The 18,968-nt window shown below is 43.4% G+C and overlaps 1 protein-coding gene and 1 long non-coding RNA gene across 9 annotated transcripts; one reads left to right on the forward strand and one right to left on the reverse strand.

The window, feature by feature from the left end:
• Positions 1–228: 228 nt before the first annotated feature.
• Positions 229–10,332, forward strand: LOC120584787 (RNA-binding protein 4B). 8 transcript variants are annotated; one of them, XR_005648142.1, is made up of 4 exons: positions 229–385; positions 1,058–1,481; positions 6,607–9,050; positions 9,647–10,332. XR_005648142.1 is itself a non-coding variant. In XM_039840773.1 (4 exons), the coding sequence occupies exons 2-3, from the start codon at positions 1,070–1,072 to the stop codon at positions 7,272–7,274; spliced, it is 1,080 nt and encodes a 359-aa protein (XP_039696707.1). In that variant the 5' UTR covers positions 229–385; positions 1,058–1,069; the 3' UTR covers positions 7,275–7,283; positions 8,829–10,332. The 8 variants fall into 8 exon arrangements, 6 of the variants coding, with proteins under 6 accessions (XP_039696707.1, XP_039696708.1, XP_039696710.1 ...); XR_005648143.1 differs by having other exon boundaries at positions 9,728–10,332; XM_039840773.1 differs by having other exon boundaries at positions 6,607–7,283; positions 8,829–10,332.
• LOC120584789 (uncharacterized) lies at positions 9,263–15,451 on the reverse strand. The gene is made up of 2 exons (XR_005648144.1): positions 10,705–15,451; positions 9,263–9,451 (listed from the first exon to the last, which is right to left on the reverse strand). It is a non-coding gene; the product is annotated as an uncharacterized LOC120584789 (long non-coding RNA).
• Between the last annotated feature and the right edge of the window lie 3,517 nt (positions 15,452–18,968).

Genomic DNA, 18,968 nt, shown 5'->3' on the forward strand with positions numbered 1-18,968 from the left:
GAAATCTCGGCCTTCTGATTTCACTAAGGTAGTGGTTGCGTCCGCAGCCCTTTTGACGCGGGAGCGCCACCCCCCACTTCCCGAGTGGTGATTGGCTAGCCGGAGCTGGGGGCGGGCTGACCTCCACTCCGCAGCGCCGTCATCAGCTGGCCCCGCCCCCGAGGCGGGGCGGCTGCGAGCCGAGCCTGGGGCAATCATTTGCATGCGGCCGTAGGATTGGTCGCCCGGCTCCCGCGAGGTGGAGGGGAGAGGCAGCGCGCACTAGTGCGTGCGTGAGCTGGCGCGCGATAAAGGGCCCGGTCGCGCCGAGGCTCGAGCGGCCGTCGCCATTTTGTAAGGTTCTCTCTGACGCGGGAGCCGCCGCCACCGCCGCCGCCACCCGGAGGTGCGAGGGGGTCTTGTGGGTGTGTGGGGAGCCCGAGGGTGGGCCGGGGCGGGCCAGGCCGGGCCTCGGCGGGTGGGGACGGCCCCGGGTTTGGGTTTCTCTGGCTACGGGAGGTCCGCGGGAGACAACGGTAGGAGGCGGGGCCGGGTCTCCGGAGGGGGCGGGGCGCGGGAATCGGGTCGTGTCTTTGTTGGGGCGAAGGATCTGGAGGTTGGGCCGCTGGGGGGTTCCGGATTGGGGCCAAGAGGGCTTTTTTATTTTCAGAGTATCTTGAAAGGTGTTACCGCACGGGGAGAGGTACACAGATTTCCCTCCAAAACCTTGTGACCAGGGATGCTCAGCTGTATGTGCCTTTTCCCCCCGTCTGGGCTCTTCTCTTTCCTGCCCCCCATATTAGTATTGTAAGACTTGAAAACAGCTAACCCTTTTACTTAAATGAGCCTCATATCATGGAGGTGATGAACAATGCAGTGTATGTTGACCCCTGACCTCCTGTTTGCATGCCACACACAACTCACTACTCCTTAAGATCAAACCTTTCGCCTTCTATTGAGAAAAAAATAACGGACGCGTATGTGAGGGTCTTGAAGGTGCCAAGAACTTCTTTGGAGGGTTAAACCAAATGCAGTGCATGGCTCCACCCCTAACTTTTGGAAATCTTGCTTCTTTCAGGCTTTTGTCAGGATGGTGAAGCTGTTCATCGGAAACCTGCCCCGGGAGGCCACAGAGCAGGAGATCCGCTCACTCTTTGAGCAGTATGGGAAAGTGCTGGAATGTGACATCATTAAGAACTACGGTTTTGTGCACATAGAGGACAAAACGGCGGCCGAGGATGCCATACGTAACCTGCACCACTACAAGCTGCACGGGGTGAACATCAACGTGGAAGCCAGCAAGAATAAGAGCAAAGCATCAACCAAGTTACATGTGGGCAACATCAGTCCTACTTGTACCAACCAAGAGCTTCGGGCCAAGTTTGAAGAGTATGGTCCAGTTATCGAATGTGACATCGTGAAAGATTATGCCTTCGTACACATGGAGCGGGCAGAGGATGCGGTGGAGGCCATCAGGGGCCTTGACAACACAGAGTTTCAAGGTGAACTGCTCTGGGGTCTGGGTGGCAGAAATGAGTGAGGTTTAGCTCAAGACAGAGGCAAGAACATAGGACCATGGTGCTGGCAGGGTGGTGTCTTCCATTCTATTTTAGCTGGAAATAATAGAAAGATTGTATATTTATCCCTCTCAAGCACAGTCTACTCATGGGGAAGTAAATATTCCCCTTTTCAGATTTGCCAAGATTGTCAGCTTCATAGTATTATAAACTGGGGGTTACTTTATCCTTTAGGCTTCATTCATTTGAGCGCTGTTGGAAGTTTAATCTGCCTGGGCACATGAGTACTGCATGAGAGAAGGGAGCTTAAAGGTCTGGCTTTCCTTTTTTCTTGACCAGAAAGCCTTACATCTGAGAGTTTAAATGTGTAGGGCTGATATTCTTTACTGCCTTGGGTGATGAGTTGTGGTGGGAAAGAGGAACAAGGACACCTGGAAGAATCCCTATATTGTGAATCTGGATTTGGGGGAATATGTTAGTGCTCAAATTTGTTCAGCCTGTGAACTAGCAGAGCCAAAAACCATGCCATGGACTACAGATCCTCCTCGACTTAGGATGGGGTTATGTCCTGATAATCCATCATAAGTTGAAACTATCGTAGGTTGAAAATGCATTTAATAGTGCACTGTAGAGTATCAGTTGTTTACCCTTGATCGCATGGCTGACTGGGATCTGTGGCTCGCTACCACTGCTCAGCATCACCAAAGAGTATCGTCCCACGCACCGACTGCTAGTCCGGGAAAAGATCAAAATTTGAAGTACAGTTCCTACTGAATGTGTATTGCTTTCACACCATCAAAGTCAAACCATCGTAAGTCGGGGACCCTGTAAGATATTCTAGTAAATAACATGTTATTTACACCAGTAATGAAGGTTATGTATGTGATTAATACCACAGGAGGTTGTCTGAAGACTCTAAAACTGTATGGTAACCACTAGTCACGTGTAGCTAAATTTAAAATTCAGTTTCTCAGTTGTACTACACACATTGCAAGTCCTCAGAAGTCACATGAGGCAAGTGGCTACTGGATTAGTGCAGATATGGAACACTTCTATTGTAGAAAGTTCTGTTGGACAATATGTCCTACAAGTTTTTTGTTGACAGTATCATCTTGGATCACACATTTACAGCCACTTTTCAAGTTCATAAATTAATATCATTTTTTGTCTGCCATTAAAAACGGTTAAGTACGTAAGGGTCCTTTGCTAACCTAGAAAACAAAAGAAATGGGAGAAGAGGAAAAGTTGACCAGATAGGGGTAAGAAAGTTTACAAATAGTGGAGATGGCAGGTAGTGCATCAGTTATTTCTGACCTTAGCCAGTGGTGCCTTGGCTTTCAGCAACTCTCCTAAGCGTAGGGCAAGTGTTATAGAGAATTGAACCATTAACTAGTTATATGACTTTGAACAGTGTTTTAATCTCTCTGTGCTTCATTTTCTCCACTTATAAAATAGAGTTAATGATCCTTGCAGTATCTCCCTCACAGGATGGTAGTGAGGCTAGAATGAGGTGCAATAGATGTAAGTGTTTTGACAGTAAAAACATTATATGGTGAAAAGTGAGTGAGTGTTGTTTGCAATGGTGTGTTTCTCTTATAGTTAGAAATGTACTTAAAATGTAATAGTTAGCTTTTCTTATTTATATTAGTTTTTAGTTTATTTTAGAAAGTGTTGCACTTGAGACAGCTTTAAAATTATTTTCAAAAAATTTTTTTTGATATTTTCATTTGATAGGGGAGGGAATCATGAATGGACAGTGATGGGGAGAAATGGAGGTTCTCTTGACGTAACAAGCAAAACGTAAAAAGAATGCAAAGGTACAAACTGCAGAGATACTCTGGTAGTGTCATACTGCACATCCTTACCTTTTTAATATACAATTTAAAAAAGAATAGAGGCAAAAATATATATGTGGAAGTCAGTTAATTGGGGGAGCTGGCATAGAAGGAGTGTGTATTTTAATAAAGCAGGTTTAATTATTTTAGGAAGTGGGTATGAGTAACATAGTGATCCATAAGATTTTTTAAAACATCATCATTGGAAAAGAAAAATCTTTTATTTGGTTTTCATGTTCTTAGCCTGGCCCCTCTGGAGAAAGCACTCTACTCCAAGTTACACATATGGACATTTTTATAATCAGCTGTTTTTTTCTACAGATGATAAGAGAAAGGTTGGCATTGGGATAAGTCAGTTTTACAGAAAATACAGTCTAGATACCAATTTGTCACATTTTTCGATAAAGCTTTATCAGCTATCGAAAGGTGGCCTCTTATAGTGCTACTTTGGGCATCTATTGAACCTTTATGTGTTAATGGCTGCCATTTAGGCATCTGTGTTGTATGATTTCTGAAAGGAAGCAGAATCTGTGTTTACCTGAGTCTTTCAGGATCTGTTTCCACACAAGCAACTGCACCTGTATTGAGGTAGCAAACAGTTTGCATTGGAAGATTTTAAGCTGTTCCCAAGTAACAATTCAGGCAGCTGAATTGGGAATGATAGGTAAGAATTCAGGTGTCTCAGTTTTTCCCCCAATATGTAAACAAGCATTAAATTGGAGTACTGTGTGTATCAGCTTCTCTGGACCTTGGCAATTAAGACCCTAAGTTATCCACCTCAGCATTTTAATAGTCTGTTATTGGACTGGTTTTCTGGGAAATAAGCGCATTTCATTAACTTTTGGAGGTCTCAGAAAATTGTTAAACTTTGCGCCTAAGTGTAGGAAAGTGGTAGAATTTAATTTTCTTTGTTTCCTTTGCCCTGGTTTCTGAAGGTAATAGAGAAGCACGGTATTTTTTAATTATAAGAACGTTAGGGCAGCAGTCCCCAACCTTTTTGGCACCAGGGACTGGGGCTCCTATGAGAATCCGATGCCAGATGAGCTGAGGCAGAGCTGAGGCGGTGATACTAGCGCAGAGGAGCAGCTGCAAATACAGGTGGAGCTTCACTCACCCTCCTGCCATTCACCTCCTGCTATGTGGCCCAGTTCCTAGGAGGCCACGGACTAGTACTGGTCCACGCAGCTCGGGGATTAGAGACCCCCTGCGTTAAGGATTTAAATTAAAAGCCTAGTACAGCCTTTGGAAAGATTGTGTGGAAAAAACTATCATATCACTTTTGTTATAGGTCTTTTAGGTAAAAAAAAATTTGACCTAAATCCTTTTCACAGCTATACAGAAATAGATTTTGCCATATATGTTTATAAACTTAGGAGTGAAGACTAAATATAGCGACAGAAACATCAAGGAAAAACCACTAGGTTTTCTCAAAAAAAAGGACCCAGAATCTGTAAAAGTAAAGAGCAAGTTAAATTGAAACTTTTTGCTAAAAATGTACTTTTAAGTCTCTGGATTGGCCGCTTTTTAGATTGGCATGGTTACTCCAGCTTCAGAATTAAAGTACAGTTTGTGTCTTGTGTCTGTCACACAGTAATGTTACCATGTGTGGTTGAAAGCCAAGTAATTTGTAATTCTCCAGTCTAAATTATAGGGGACTCTACGTTTGCAGTATAAATTGGGGCAAAAATCTTGTGTTTCTGTTCTATGCATAGTTAGCATGTGGCTCTTAATAACTTCTAAGAATTAGAATGGGTGTATTTAAATCTTTGAAAACAGTAGAATGGCTAAATGCTGCTTTCAGATAGTTATTGCCATTTGGTACCTGTTGACCATATCAGTGGTGATGGACGCTAACTCTCTGCTAGCAACTGGAAGTAAAAACCTGAGCACCTTCGTTTCTGCTAAGGAAAGGGTTTTAAGTTGGAGGCAGCAACTACTAGAAACTGGGGTGGCAGGAATCTTAAGACTTTGGGCAGAAATGAGTTTGACTAAAGTGATATTACTGCACTAACCCGCTCCCCTCTCAGGGTCAGTGCATGGCGCTGTGCTGGCTGCCGTCCTGAATCAGGCTGTTTCCAACAGGATGGTGGAGCACGAGGCCTCCTATCGCATAACTGCATCCAGAACAAGGTCTGTTAAAGAGAAAGCAACTTGCTGATCGCGGAGGGGGGATTTATTCTGAGCAGCCCTTAGGAGTGATGCGAAGCCCGTTTTCTACGTCTATACTGGCTGCCTTTCGGCTACAATTCAAAAAGCATTGACTTGATCTCCAAAGTCTTAACACAGTTTGGGACTAAATACTGCCAAGAATACTGCATTCCTCAAACTGTTTTTAAAGACCTTGGATGCTTTCATCAGTAAGGGTCTCTGGGCTTGGTGGTATACAGGCCCAGGGCGAAGATGTTTCTTCTTTCAGCTGTACCTACTGCTGATCATTGCCTGGAAGTATGGATGTGGCTTGTTTGTATGGGAGCCCAGAAGACTTTAGGCAAATGCTGCATTTTTCTAACAAGTAGATAAACCCCAAGAATTGTAAGGCTACATGCAGGATGAAGTGATCATTTCATTACATGGGAGCACACCGTCCCTAAGAAACCAGTGCTGTTTCGAGATCTAATTCTTGCTCTTGCGAGCCCTTGGTCAAGTAGTTTTTCTTTTCCACAGTAGGCATGGTTTCACCCTTGTTGAAAAAAGTGGGGGTGGGGTTGAAATCTGGAGCGTCTTCTAAGTCTTAGACGTACTGCAGATAAAGCAGATGATGAGCCAGGTATGCAACATAGCCTTCTGTGACACCTGCAAAAATGGCTGGAGGAAACGATGGATAGAAGTTCACTGTGGTTTTTAAGCTGCATTAAATGCTCAGGCCTAACATGGCCCTGAGTAAATCAGGGAGAAGTTGGTAAGGTACTTTCCGAATCTGTCGTAACTGAGGTTTTGTGGATATTTGATTTGAAAGAATTGGCAGGTTCTGAATCATTACAATTTTCAGTCTAAGCAGTAAAAAGTGGAAACTTTCCATTTCTGTGTTTGGGCGGGGAAAGGAAAGTTGTAGAAACAGAAGTAGGGAATCGGTTGTAAGTAGAAAGGGTTGACTTGTTTCTAAGGACTCAAATTTTCTAGCTCTTCTCTGTATTAAAACTTCTTTTAGAGGGGATTGCTGAAATTGGGTCTCAGGAGTGTGTGTATGTACGTGTGTCTTATGCCAACTACTTCCATTTGGGGGAGGATAAAGAACGTCACTGAATTATAATAAATCTCATATCTATTTTCTCAAGGCAAAAGAATGCATGTGCAGTTGTCCACAAGCCGCCTTCGGACTGCCCCTGGGATGGGAGACCAGAGTGGCTGCTATCGGTGTGGGAAAGAGGGGCACTGGTCCAAAGAGTGCCCAGTAGATCGTACGGGTCGCGTGGCAGACTTTACCGAGCAGTATAACGAACAGTATGGAGCGGTGCGCACGCCTTACACCATGGGCTACGGGGAATCCATGTATTACAATGATGCATATGGAGCACTCGACTACTATAAGCGTTACCGGGTCCGCTCTTATGAGGCAGTGGCAGCAGCAGCAGCAGCTTCTGCGTACAACTACGCAGAGCAGAGCATGTCCCATCTGCCTCAAGTCCAGAACACAGCTGTGACCAGTCACCTCAACTCCACTTCCGTTGATCCCTACGACAGACACCTGTTGCCGAACTCAGGTGCTGCTGCCACCTCAGCTGCTATGGCTGCTGCCGCTGCCACCACTTCCTCCTATTATGGAAGGGACAGGAGCCCCCTTCGTCGTGCTGCAGCTGTGCTCCCCACAGTTGGAGAGGGCTACGGTTATGGGCCAGAGAGTGAGCTGTCTCAGGCTTCAGCAGCTGCACGGAATTCTCTGTATGACATGGCCCGGTATGAGCGGGAGCAGTATGTGGACCGAGCACGGTACTCAGCCTTTTAAAAACTGGAGGTGAGAGTGGGGTGGGTGTGGTTAAGAGATTCCATTTAGTTCCCTTGAAAGAGACCCATGCCGCATAGAGGAAACTAACGCCACCTGTTTGCTATCAGGACAGTAGTATCCAAAAGGTATAAATTACATGTTAGTCTTAAATATTTCTTTAGCTTAAGCTTGAGGTTCATTTGGCCAATCACTTTGTCTCTTCTGAGAGAACAAACTCAGAATATTGTTCTTTAATCGGGTATAAACAGATCTGGGTTACAGAAACATAGTCAAGAGAACTAACATTTGTTGAGTGCTCTCTGTGTATGTGTATATCATTTAATCCACACCATAAGCATTTAAAATATTTTCTCTTTTACAGAGAAGGGAACTAAGTGTCAGAGAAGTTAAGTCATCTGGTAATTGAGAGGTAGAGCCAGAATTCAGACTCAGGCCTGGCTGACTCCTAAACCTATTTTCTTTCCACTAAAGTCACTGTGGTGTGAGCTGAAGAGTACGGGTTCTGGAGTTAATGATGAATGTCACAGTGAGAATTTTAACTATAACTTTAGACTTTCAGTTGGCTAATAAAGCTAGAACTTAACTCATTAGCCTTTATCAGAGGAAACTCTTCTAATATATAGCTATAAGCCAAATAAAGTCCTATAAATTTTAGGTGTTTATTTCTAAGACACTCATTTGAAAGCAGAATGTTTTGATGCCACTGTCCCATGGAGTCCTTTCCTTACTAGTAATCTGGAGCATCTCGTTCTACATGGGCACTTAGGCAATATCTGCATAGCCTATGATGCTGTCATTTAGAGCCTGACGCTTCCTGTTTTTCCCCAGCAATTTTGTTTTGAGAGGAACGTATAGGGGACTAGATAAAACTGGTAATTTTTTTGGATGTGTATAAAAATTGGTGGTGACCCTGGAAATTTAATTTTTCATACTTCAGAAAAATAGATACCAATGATGTCAGAATGGCAAGAATAATCAGGAGTATCTAGAGGTTGAGAAATCTCTTCATCTGAGTGGAAATGGCTTCATGACAACTTTCTATTCTCATGGTTTTCCTTTGAGATTGATTGGAATGGGAGGCCTAGTAGCAAAGTACCACTGAGTATCCGGCATTCCTGACTTATCTCTCCAGCACGTGTGTAGAAGACACAGCGCTAGAGAGTCACCCTTTTTGATAGTGAGAGGCAGATACACATGAACTTGTGACAAGGTATAGCCTGAATGAGCCTGACAAGACTGGGAACTCTGGAGACCATTGTATAGCGGTGTGTGTTCATTTACATGAAGTGGATAATCTTACAACTTGTGTAGTTTGCCATTAATTTTTACTTTGAATGCAGCTGAATCTGCCACGAAGTGGGATATGCCTCTAAAGTAAGGTGGTATCATCTATCAGATAACTTCTGTTTCTCTCGAATATGTTTCAAAGCAAAGTTAAATATTAATTAGTACATGTGTTCTTTAAAAGGTTTTTAAAGTGAATTTTGACTGCAAGCGGTGGTTGTTCAACTAACCTCTTTTTAGTGATGACTTTTAAAGAAACTTACCTTCCAGGTGTGAACCTCAAATGGACTGAATAACCCTGAGTTGGTTGCAGTCCCAGGAGCCTGATGTTAATGAGGCTGCCAGGATGAAATACTCCAGAACTGTTGGGGATCCAAATTCGGGTCTCACCCTAGCAGAACTGATTCAAGAACGTCACAACTTTTGAAGTCGATTGACACAGATCAAGACCAAGATTTGGCCCTTTGTCTGTATTAAGTAGAGGAACTTGGTGTGAGTTAACTTTTTTTTTCCCCCAGCCATTGGTGTCTGGAGTTTCCATCATCAATGGAAGAATTAGAGAATTTTAGGATTTCTACTTTTGATTTGGTAAGGGAGATGTGGTCAATTAAGGGAACCACTAGGATTACTGCTCTAAATCCATGACTGTATGGCATGTAGGTATGTTGGAGGGTAAATGAAGCACTCTTTGATACCCTTTGTGATTGTCGTTTTTGAAAACTTGTTTACTATGAAAGACTTAAATGAAACAAATTTAGAATAGTGCAATTGGCCATATTCGAGATCTTGGCATCTTCTGTTTTTGTTGGACCCAAACATTAAATTATAGTTCTTCATAATATCTGTATGCCCTTTGTTACAGTGACAGTAGCCTTGTATCACAGAGGTCTTGCCTAAAAGATGGATAAGAAAATCAGATGTATTTATCACCAACACAGTCTTGCAGATAGATTGCTTCTTGTTCTATATATAGCTCTAAGTAGATTCCTATATGTAGTCAAAGTAGACTCCTGGGTAATTACATGGGATATGTTTGCTCCAGTCTGACTAGGTTTTTTGTTCTTTGTTCTTTCCCCCCTGGAACACAGGACAGGACCAGGGCCCTTGTACTCGGAGCCAAGCTGCTCTCCAGGCACTGTGTAAGCCTCTTGTGTTGTGCTCTCTTTCAGGTAGGATAATTGCGGACTGAACCCTCGGGCTGCGGTCATATATGAGAACTTGCTCCGCGCGGTCCCCTTTGCCGGGATGTTTCCATTGCTTCATGTTTCAGTAAACAAAGGAGTTTGTGACCAACTATGTTTTCTTTCTTAATTTAATTCTAAGTTGACTTTTCTTTCCTCCTGATACGAGTCTCTGTAGCCTTTCACTCTGTTCCTTATATTCTCAGCCTCTGAGCAGCCTTAGGTAAGGAATATGCTGGCATCCCTTCTCCCGTACAGTGGAACCCCTCTTATCTTGCTTTCCTTAGGCGTTGAACCCTTCTCCCTGTCTACCTGCAATATCTCCTTTCCCTTTAAAATGACCATGTAGTGGCAGGCAACCTTTTACTCATCTGTTAGCTCTGGACTCTTAACATTGAAGCTAATCTTCTGAATTTGCTAGGACCATTGGGGTTTTTTTTTGGGAGGGGGGTTTTGTTTTGTTTGTTTTGTTTGGTGTCTGACCTGTGATCGTGGTACAGCATTAGCTGAAATTTAGCCTTGTTTTATTCCACTCCTCCCACTTTTTTTTAAAAAATATTTTGACAAATAAACGTTTCTAACACTTAAGTATCCTTCTGTGTTTGTGTGACTTATTTACAACCAGTATCTTCTGGTTTCTCAGTTGTGCTCACACTGCAAAATTCAAATGCATTCATGTCTGAAATTTAGATGTAGAAGGAAGGATTTAGTGGAGTAAGTAATGTGGCCTCAACAAAGGGCGGAGAGAAGTTAGCCAGCATTTTGAGACATTGACAAATATGCCCCTTCTTTCTAAATAACCAGAGCTGCTTTCCATTTTAAAGGCTAGCAAACTCAGGTTAGTAGTGATAGAAGTAAGCCCTACATAGAACCCTGCATCAGGAAAAAAGCTGAGTCAAAGTATCACTAAAGACCTATCAGGCTGACTCAGTTTGACTTCATAGTATATGTTTAAATTCACTTACACAGTTTTAAGAATTCTCTCTTCCCATGGTGTTGATAACCTGCTAGGATTAAAATGAATGACAGCTGTTAGATCAAAAAAGGGGATCACATGTCAATATTTTAAGAGAAAAGAAAGGTATTAGTGATTGGCAGTGACAACATTCTGCAATGAAATGTGTCCTCTAAACTTTTTAAAAAAAGATTTATGGATGTTTTATTATTGTTTGAAATCTCCATAAAGGGGAGTTTAATGATGGACTCAACCCTACTAAGCTTTACTGTATCCTGTATGGAAATGTTGACATATAAATTCTCACTACCTGTAATTACAGTTTTTTCCCCACATATTTTATACTTAAAATAATCCTGACATGGGTGAAGCAAAAATTTCCCTGATTTTTGGGGGTAGGGTGCAACTATCTAGAGAGGTTAACCTGTCAGTACAGACACTCCCACAAGTTGTGAAATACACGAGGCCCAGTTTGGTTCTAACATTCCCTGAATCGGCAGGACTGTCCCTCTTCTAGAAAAAGAATGAAGCAAAGATGCTGAGGTTTCCTTGTGACTGACATGCAACACATCAGGCAGAACATAAATAATGTACAAGTTTTGCTGGCTTCACCAAAATCTCCAGTCCTCTGCCAACAACATAGTAGTATAACATCTTGATTTCTGTCAGACAAACATTATATTCCGTAAAATAGTTCTATGTCGGCACTGTCCAATAAAACTTTGGGCAATGTTGAAATTGTTCTGTATCTGCAGCCACAAGCTACGTGTGGCTATTAGGTAATTAAAAAGTGAAGCTGAGAAACTGAGTTTTTTATTTCAGTTAGCCACACAAGGCTACTAAGGACTCAAAATGTGGCTAATGACTACTGTATTAGCACAGTTTATATGGTTAAGTAAGTTTCATAATATCAGGAAAAAAGCCTCACAGAATCCTATATGCTTTCCCTTAGAAAATCCTTTCATTCTCCGCAAAATAGGTAACACTGGGAAAGGTTAGTTTTCAGCCTTTGGAAGAAGACTGTTGAGTTAGGAACAAATGTTTATTTCTAAACCTCAGTTCTTACATGAAAAATTGCATGTTGTGGGTACAAAATCCCTTTTATGCACCAAGACCACATTTCTCATAGACCATTTTAGAGTCCTATAAGGCCTCTCACTAAAAGTTCCTGAATTCATCTAGCAGTATTTGAACTGTATGAGCCAGGATTTGGGTGATAAATGTGACGGGTAGTTCTCCATAGAGGCAAACCTTAATTACATCTGTGATAAGTACTATGGAGGGACAAGTACAGGACACTGAAAACCTAATAGTGATTCTTTGGGGGTCTGGGGGAAGATGGGGCTGTTGTTATTCCAAGTCACATGAAGACCCCTGATCAGGATGAAGTGGCACCCATCAGGAACCAGAAAAAGCTCTGTGGCAAAAGAAAATCTGCAGTAGAAAACTGAAGGGGTAAGTTACAGGCCCAGTTCATGAGAGCCTTGTAGGTTGTGTAAGGGATTTCACCCTGACCCTAAGACTAACTGGAAGCTATTAAAGGGTTTATGTTTGAGGGTAACAGGATCAGACTCATTTCTCGTAAAAGATCATTGACTGAAGAGGAACAAAAGTGTGGAATTTGACGTAGAACAGGTCTCTCCCCTGACCATGAAACCATGAAGCCAATTGAGTTATGTTTTGTTTAAAGGAAGACAAAATCAGGAAGAGGACCACGCATAAGGACAGGTGATTCAAGGGGCAGTCGAGGGGGCAGGGTTTATATCCCTGAGGTTGGTTGATGAAGCAGTAAATAATGGGATGGGCTGTGCCTCTTCCACCCTAACATTTGCCCTGTGGGTTGGGCCCGGCCTAAGGGCTTTGCATGAGGCACCACTGAGTGCTGGGGGGCAGGGAAGATGAGATAAGGTCTCGGATATCTGAAGAGGAAGATAACAGTGAAAATGGAATTGCTACAAGAAATGTAAAAACACTGAGAATTCAGAGAAGGGCAATTATGCCATCCTACCAAAACTCTCTCATTCTTTATGCTTTAAGTTGAAATTCTTTTAATATTTCTCTCCTTTGAAGTGGAAATATACTTTATCAGTAGCCCACAGAGAGTGAAATGGTTCTGAGAGATGACGAAGGCCAAGGGGATGTCCCTGGCTGTTTGAGAAAAAGAATAATGAATACCCCAGGCCTTCCATCTCCATGGATTTCTTTCTGACAGCGATTTGAGGTGGGTTCTGGGCACCCACCCAAACAAGGCCCAGCCACAGTAGAAGCAGTCCGTGAGGTGCTTCAAGTGGGAGGCAAAATAAACCCCAGCTGGATTTAAAAACTGCTGCTGCCTGGGCGAAAAATGGCCAGATGTCCCTAGGTGGTATTTGAGAACTCCCTGGGTTCTGCTGCAACACACTCCCTAAGGTGGTAGGGGAGAGACCTACGGAGCCACAGCTCTGATCTGGTCCAAGCCTTGCTCTGCCTTGTAGGCCTATGGCAGCCTCAACTCTACCCCTTCCTCTGATTTCCAGCCACACTGAAGTTACACAATGTGGCATAGAAAGATATGAGGCCCTCAGGGCACTCAACACACTGACCACAGCTTCTTCGGGCAGAAAAGAGAAGCAGCTTGCCCAAAACTGGCCTCATGATTTGGCTCACATATCTAGTCCTCAGAGATAAGAAGTCTCCTGCCCTAGGAGATTTGGGAGGAGTAAGGGAGAAATAAAAATACATTCTTAGGAATTGCTGTCAGCTTGTCAGAAGAATTCATCTCAGGGCTTTAAGATCAGGGCTATCTATGCTCTAACGCCCCTGAGAACTGAAGTGCAAGAAATGACAGACCAGTCCCAGGAATCTACAGAAGAGGGAAAGGTCTGCTGAGATGATCTCAATCAGCAGTGTCTTAGGTTCACAGGCCCTTTTGAGGATTCAGGCCAAATCCGAACCACACTGCTTTGCCCCCCTCCCCCCCGCCCCAGGCATGGGGCTTGCATTGCCACAGGCCTTGGCACACTCACTAGACTAATGGCTGAAATTCAGGCTCTGGGGCTGGATGGCCAGAATTTAAATCTGAGCCCTTTCTGTAGCCTTGGGCATGTTACTTACTTAACCTCTCTGGGCCTGTTTCCTCCTCATAAAATGGGAATAATTACATACTTTCCTCTTAGAGTTGTCTGGAGGAGTGACTGCAAAGCAGTCGATTGGCTATCACTATCACAAATGAACTGTGGTATGTGCAAGCAAAAGACAGGGTTCTAGCCCTCCTGGGGCTCACCAACTAACAGAGGAGGCAGACTCTCGAATACACAGATCTGATGACAAACTATCAAGAGGACTATCTGCAGGGAGACAGAGGGGAGAGAGCTGTCATCACTCCCCCCTTCATTCCTTCAAGGATTCCAGCTCCCCTCCTTCCATTTCTTGCCCAGCCGTGGGACTCAGACAAACCCAAAACCGCTCGAGCTCTGCATTTAGGGATCACCAGACTGCAAAGCTAAAGGGCCCTCCTACATTATCAAACAGTTCCACTATCTCTGCTTTTCTTCACCACTGAGCACTATGGGATGGGGCAAGGCTCCAGCCCTAAGAGTGGCCATCCACGAACCCTCTGGTCCTACCCCAAGGCCTGGTCCTGTGGTGGCTCTGTTTCTCGCCTGACTGGTTACTACTAAGGCAATGAATGGATGGGGGCAAGGGTAGAGGGTCATTTAAATGATGGCTTATATATGTACATTTATTATTAAATGCCTGTTATGTGTCAGTCACTGTTGCCAGGCACTGAGGCAATTTCTTGACCCATAGGTTAAAATTCTGTGAGGAAAAAGAATCAATAAGTGAGTAAACAAACAAACTGGGGAAAGTACCACAAAATACAAAAACTGGGCATAATGGTGGAGAGAATGGGAAGGGGCATTTGTTTAGCTACAGGTTGTCAGGGAAGGCCCTCTGATGCTTGATCCTGAAGCTAAGACCTAAAAGTTGAAAAATTAGCTCTAAAGTGATTGAGGCAAAGTTTCTTCCAGAAAGAAGGCCCTAAGGCATGAAGGTGGTGCATAAGGATCTGATACAAAGGCCAGTCTGGTTGGAAAATGGTGGTCGAGGAAAGGGCTTGAGGTGACGCCGGAATGTGGGGTAGAGGCCAGGTATCTCAAAGCACTGTAGGCCAAGGCAGCAGATTGGCATTTTATTTTAAATACGATGGGACACTGCTGAAAGGTTCTAAGTTATGGAGTGACCATCTGATTTATAGTTATCAGTGTCATCCCAGCTACAGAATGGAGATTAAGTTTAAGAAAGAGAGGGGGAAAAAAAATACAGCAAAGAGATGCCAGAAGCAGACACCGCAGGAGTCCTGGGGGTGGAAACGACTGTGTGCTCTTGACTACAGCTGTGGCAAAGACACGAACAGAAGTGGCAACATTTGACATAATATGTGCTGAAGAATGGATGAGGGAGATGAGAAATGAGGGGAAAACCAAGAATGACCACCAGGAATCTGGCTGGAGCAGCTACGTAGATGGTAATACCATTTAAAAGGATGGGAAAGGTTGGAGAAATTATTTGGGAGACTCAGGAATTCTACTTCGGACGTAACAGGTTTGAGATATATTATGACAACCAAGGAGAACTCTCAAGTATTGTAGATCTTTGTTCAATGTTCTTTTGCTGTAACATTGATGAAAATGTCATAGGAACTTAAGTCTTATTTAAAGTAAATTAGCCTATTGTAAAACTGGTTTCCTTGAAACTATCAATTATGTTAAGTGAGGACTTACTGTAGGTCTTTGGATCCCTGAACTTTGAGCAGAGGTTTGAGACGAGAGATGTAAATGTGAGTCTTCAGCATCTAAAGCAGCACTATCTGACCAAAATATAATGAGCCTCAATGTAAGTCTTATATGTAATGTGAAAACATCTAACAGCCACATTTGGCAAAGTAAAAAGAAACAGGTAAAATTAACATGATTAACGTGTATTTAAAATAACATGATTTTTGACAATGTATTTAACCCAATAATCCAAAGTTATCGTTTTGACACATAATCATGAAAAATGAATGCTTTACATTCTTTTCCATACTGTTTTTGAAATCCCATGGGTATTTTACACTTACACCAACCACCATAGGTGGCTGTGGCTATCACATGGGATAGCACTACCTCACGTTATACAAAGCCAAGGGAATTGATTAAAATCACCTAGAACAGGGTTTCAATCATCATGCTACTGATATCTGGGACTGGATAATTCTTTGTCGGGGCAGGGAGGCTTATCCTGCAGGGTGTTTAGCATCACTGGCCTAGGGACTGCAGGTCCCAAGGGAAACTAAAGGCGGGATGGGGTGGTTTCATGTGAGAACTGCAGAGATCACCAGTTTCTAGCACATGAAAAAAACCCAACCAATGTCTGTTAACAGCAGCACCAAGAGGTCTTCCTCCCCTGTCGCTTCTTATATAATCAGGTTTTTCTTTTCTCTTCTGACCCCTTCCTCTTGACAACTGGAAGCATCTACTGAGGACCACTGTCCTCAGAGAAAAACTCCATACACCTGTTTGGAGAGACTGGGGATTATCCAAATTAGAAGGAACCAAGGGTACAGGTTCAAGTATCAAGCTTCCATGGCCTCTTGGCCAGACACAGCTTGCTTGAGCATAGAGGAGAAAGTCTGGGGCTGGAGATACCCATTTGGAAATCTTCAGAATCTGGACAGCAGGTAAAGCCAAGGGAATTGGAGACACCACCTAAATGAGGAGCGTGGAGAAGAGATAGAGCCTTGGCCTCATTTTTACTGCCCCCAAAACTTGTCAGCTTCCTTTTTACCTTAAAACCCCAAATCTGCTGTTTAAAACAAAACAGGCCTGCAAGGACTATCTAGAGGAATAGCTAGTTCAAATGCTATGTGGGGAGGGGCCTGGCATATGCTGAATAGATCTGTAAAAAGTCTAGTGTAGCGTGGCTGAACCCAAGTGAGCAAAAGAGTAAGATAAAGTCAGAGCTAAGAGGAGGAAGGGGGCAGATCACATAGGCTTCACAGGCTTTCCCATGGACTCTTACTCTAAATGAAAAGCCTGGGGGTCGGGGACAGCTGTGACCTTATCTGATTTCTGGTTTAAAAGGATCACTCTGGCTGCTAATTTGTGAATAGATGGCAATTTAGAGGCAGGGAGATCACTTCTGAAAGAACTTAGGAAACCCAGATGAGGTGATGGTGGCTCCGCCTAGGGAGCCAGCAGCCAGGGAGACTGAGGAGCAGAGCCAACAAGATTTCCTATGGACTGAATGTGGGTACAAGCCCCAAGCTTTTGGACAGAGTAACTAAAGGGCGGAGTTGCAGGAAGGGAACAGGGAGGCAGGGAACAGGGGACCAGAGGTTGTTTTATACAAGTTGTATTTGAAATATCAGACACCAAAGCCAAAACATCAATGAGTAGTAGAATATGAACCTGGAGTTGTGGAGGAAGATCTGAACTGGAGACATAAATTGGGAATTTTTGTATACAGAATGGCATTTGAATCCACCAAAGACCAAGATCTGAACGATGGATCCTCTAACATCAGAGGTCAGAGAAAGGAAGCAGCAGCAGCAGAGGAAACTGAGAGGGTAGGAAACCAAGAGTGTTGTGAACTGGAAGTTAAACAAAGTAAGTGTTAAAAAGAACAGTCATCGACTATGTCAAAATATTAACCCCAGAGAGATACACAGGTAGATGAAGACGCAGAATTGCCCAGGGGCTAAGGCGCTTAACTGCAAAGCAACACAGGGGCTTTTCAGGGTGACAACAATGTTCCATTATCCTGATTGTGGTGATGGTTACATAACTGTATAATTTATCAAAATGTCAAACTGTACTCTTAAAATTGGTACAATTTATTGTATAAAAATACCCCAATAAAGCTATTTTTATAAGTGTACATCATAATACTCCTTTGCTTAAAAACACAAGACTATGTCACTCAGGGTAAAGGCCAAAAGGCCCTAGATGGTCATCCAACCTCCTCTCTTACTACTCTCCCTCCATCACTCCGCTCTTGCCCCCAGCCTCCTTAATGTTAGAACAGGCCCGCTACAAGCCCAAACCTTGGGGCCCTCCCTCAAACTGTTCTCTGCACCTGGAATACTAGCGGTCCTTTTGGCTGACTCTCATTCTCATTCAAGTCTGCTCAAATTTCAATTTCTCAATGAGACCTGGCCACACTATTTATTACAGTAACCTGCACGCACATACATTTTTCTAGCTCTCCCAATCCTTATTGGACTCCACCTTCAATACAAAGCTCTCATCTCCTAACATACAACTGACTTATTTACTGTGTTCACTGTCTTGGCTGGAGTGTAAGCTTCACATGGTGGCACTTCCATCAGTTTGGGTCATGAGGATAACACGGAGGGACCACCACAACCATAATGGACATAACGTTTTAAGTTAAAAAAGTGACGTGACTTAGCACCATGAAACACGAGCAACATTTCTGTGGAATAGGAGTAAAACCTGACTAAAGAGGGTTTAAGAGAAAATGGCAGGTGATAACTGAAGACAGAAACCATAGGAAAGGCTTTCGAGTTTTGCTACAAAAAGGAAGGAATGAAGTGGTGCTAACTGGCAAAGGAAATAGTCAAGAAACTTTCTAAAATGGGGATGACAATGTTTGCTAGTAAGATTGATCTGGTCAGGAGGAAACAGTGGGAAAGAACCGCAGGAACCGGAGGAGACAGGAACATGGAAGTCGAGCAAGCGGCCTTAGAAGCCGTTACCAAGAGAATGTGATGTGGGTGAGGGTGCTGGAAAGTGAGGTGTGATGAGAACGTTAAATTTCTCTTCCGATTGCTTCGGTTTTCTCAGTGATGTATGAAGCAGGTCATTAGCTGAGTAAACACGAGGGCTGAGGAATGGACCAGGGATCTAGTCTCTGACTTACTGGCAGAATTATGGGTCTACAGTTTGTGATCATTTAAAGTGAGATTCATCACTGTTTTTCTCCAGTTACCCTCAGCCTCATCTGTCAGGTGAGGTGAACTGAATTTAATCTGGGCTGTGGTTTTGCCAAGCGAGTATGAAGCTGGTATACTGGGTAGCCCCAGGGCTTGGCAAGAAAATGATGGAGGAGGCAAAGGAACAGCAATTATTGGCTATGGATTTCAAGTTGGGTAAGGAAATGAGACTATCTAAGAGGATGAGGGACAATGGAAAGTTGGCATCGATGGACTAGATGTTACAGTGGGATCAAAAGGGTTGGAAAAAGAGAAAATGGCTGAGGTAAGGACAAGAAAATTTCAAGAGATTAAGA

The sequence above is a fragment of the Pteropus medius genome, unplaced genomic scaffold (genome assembly GCF_902729225.1).
Source record: "Pteropus medius unplaced genomic scaffold, Ma_sr-lr_union100, whole genome shotgun sequence".
NCBI lineage: Eukaryota > Metazoa > Chordata > Mammalia > Chiroptera > Pteropodidae > Pteropus > Pteropus medius.

Coding starts and splice junctions, on each gene's coding strand:
- LOC120584787 (XM_039840772.1), top strand. CDS start 1,070: ATGGTGAAGCTGTTCATCGGAAACCTGCCCCGGGAGGCCACAGAGCAG. Junction 1,482..6,606: donor TGACAACACAGAGTTTCAAG/GTGAACTGCTCT, acceptor TATTTTCTCAAG/GCAAAAGAATGCATGTGCAG.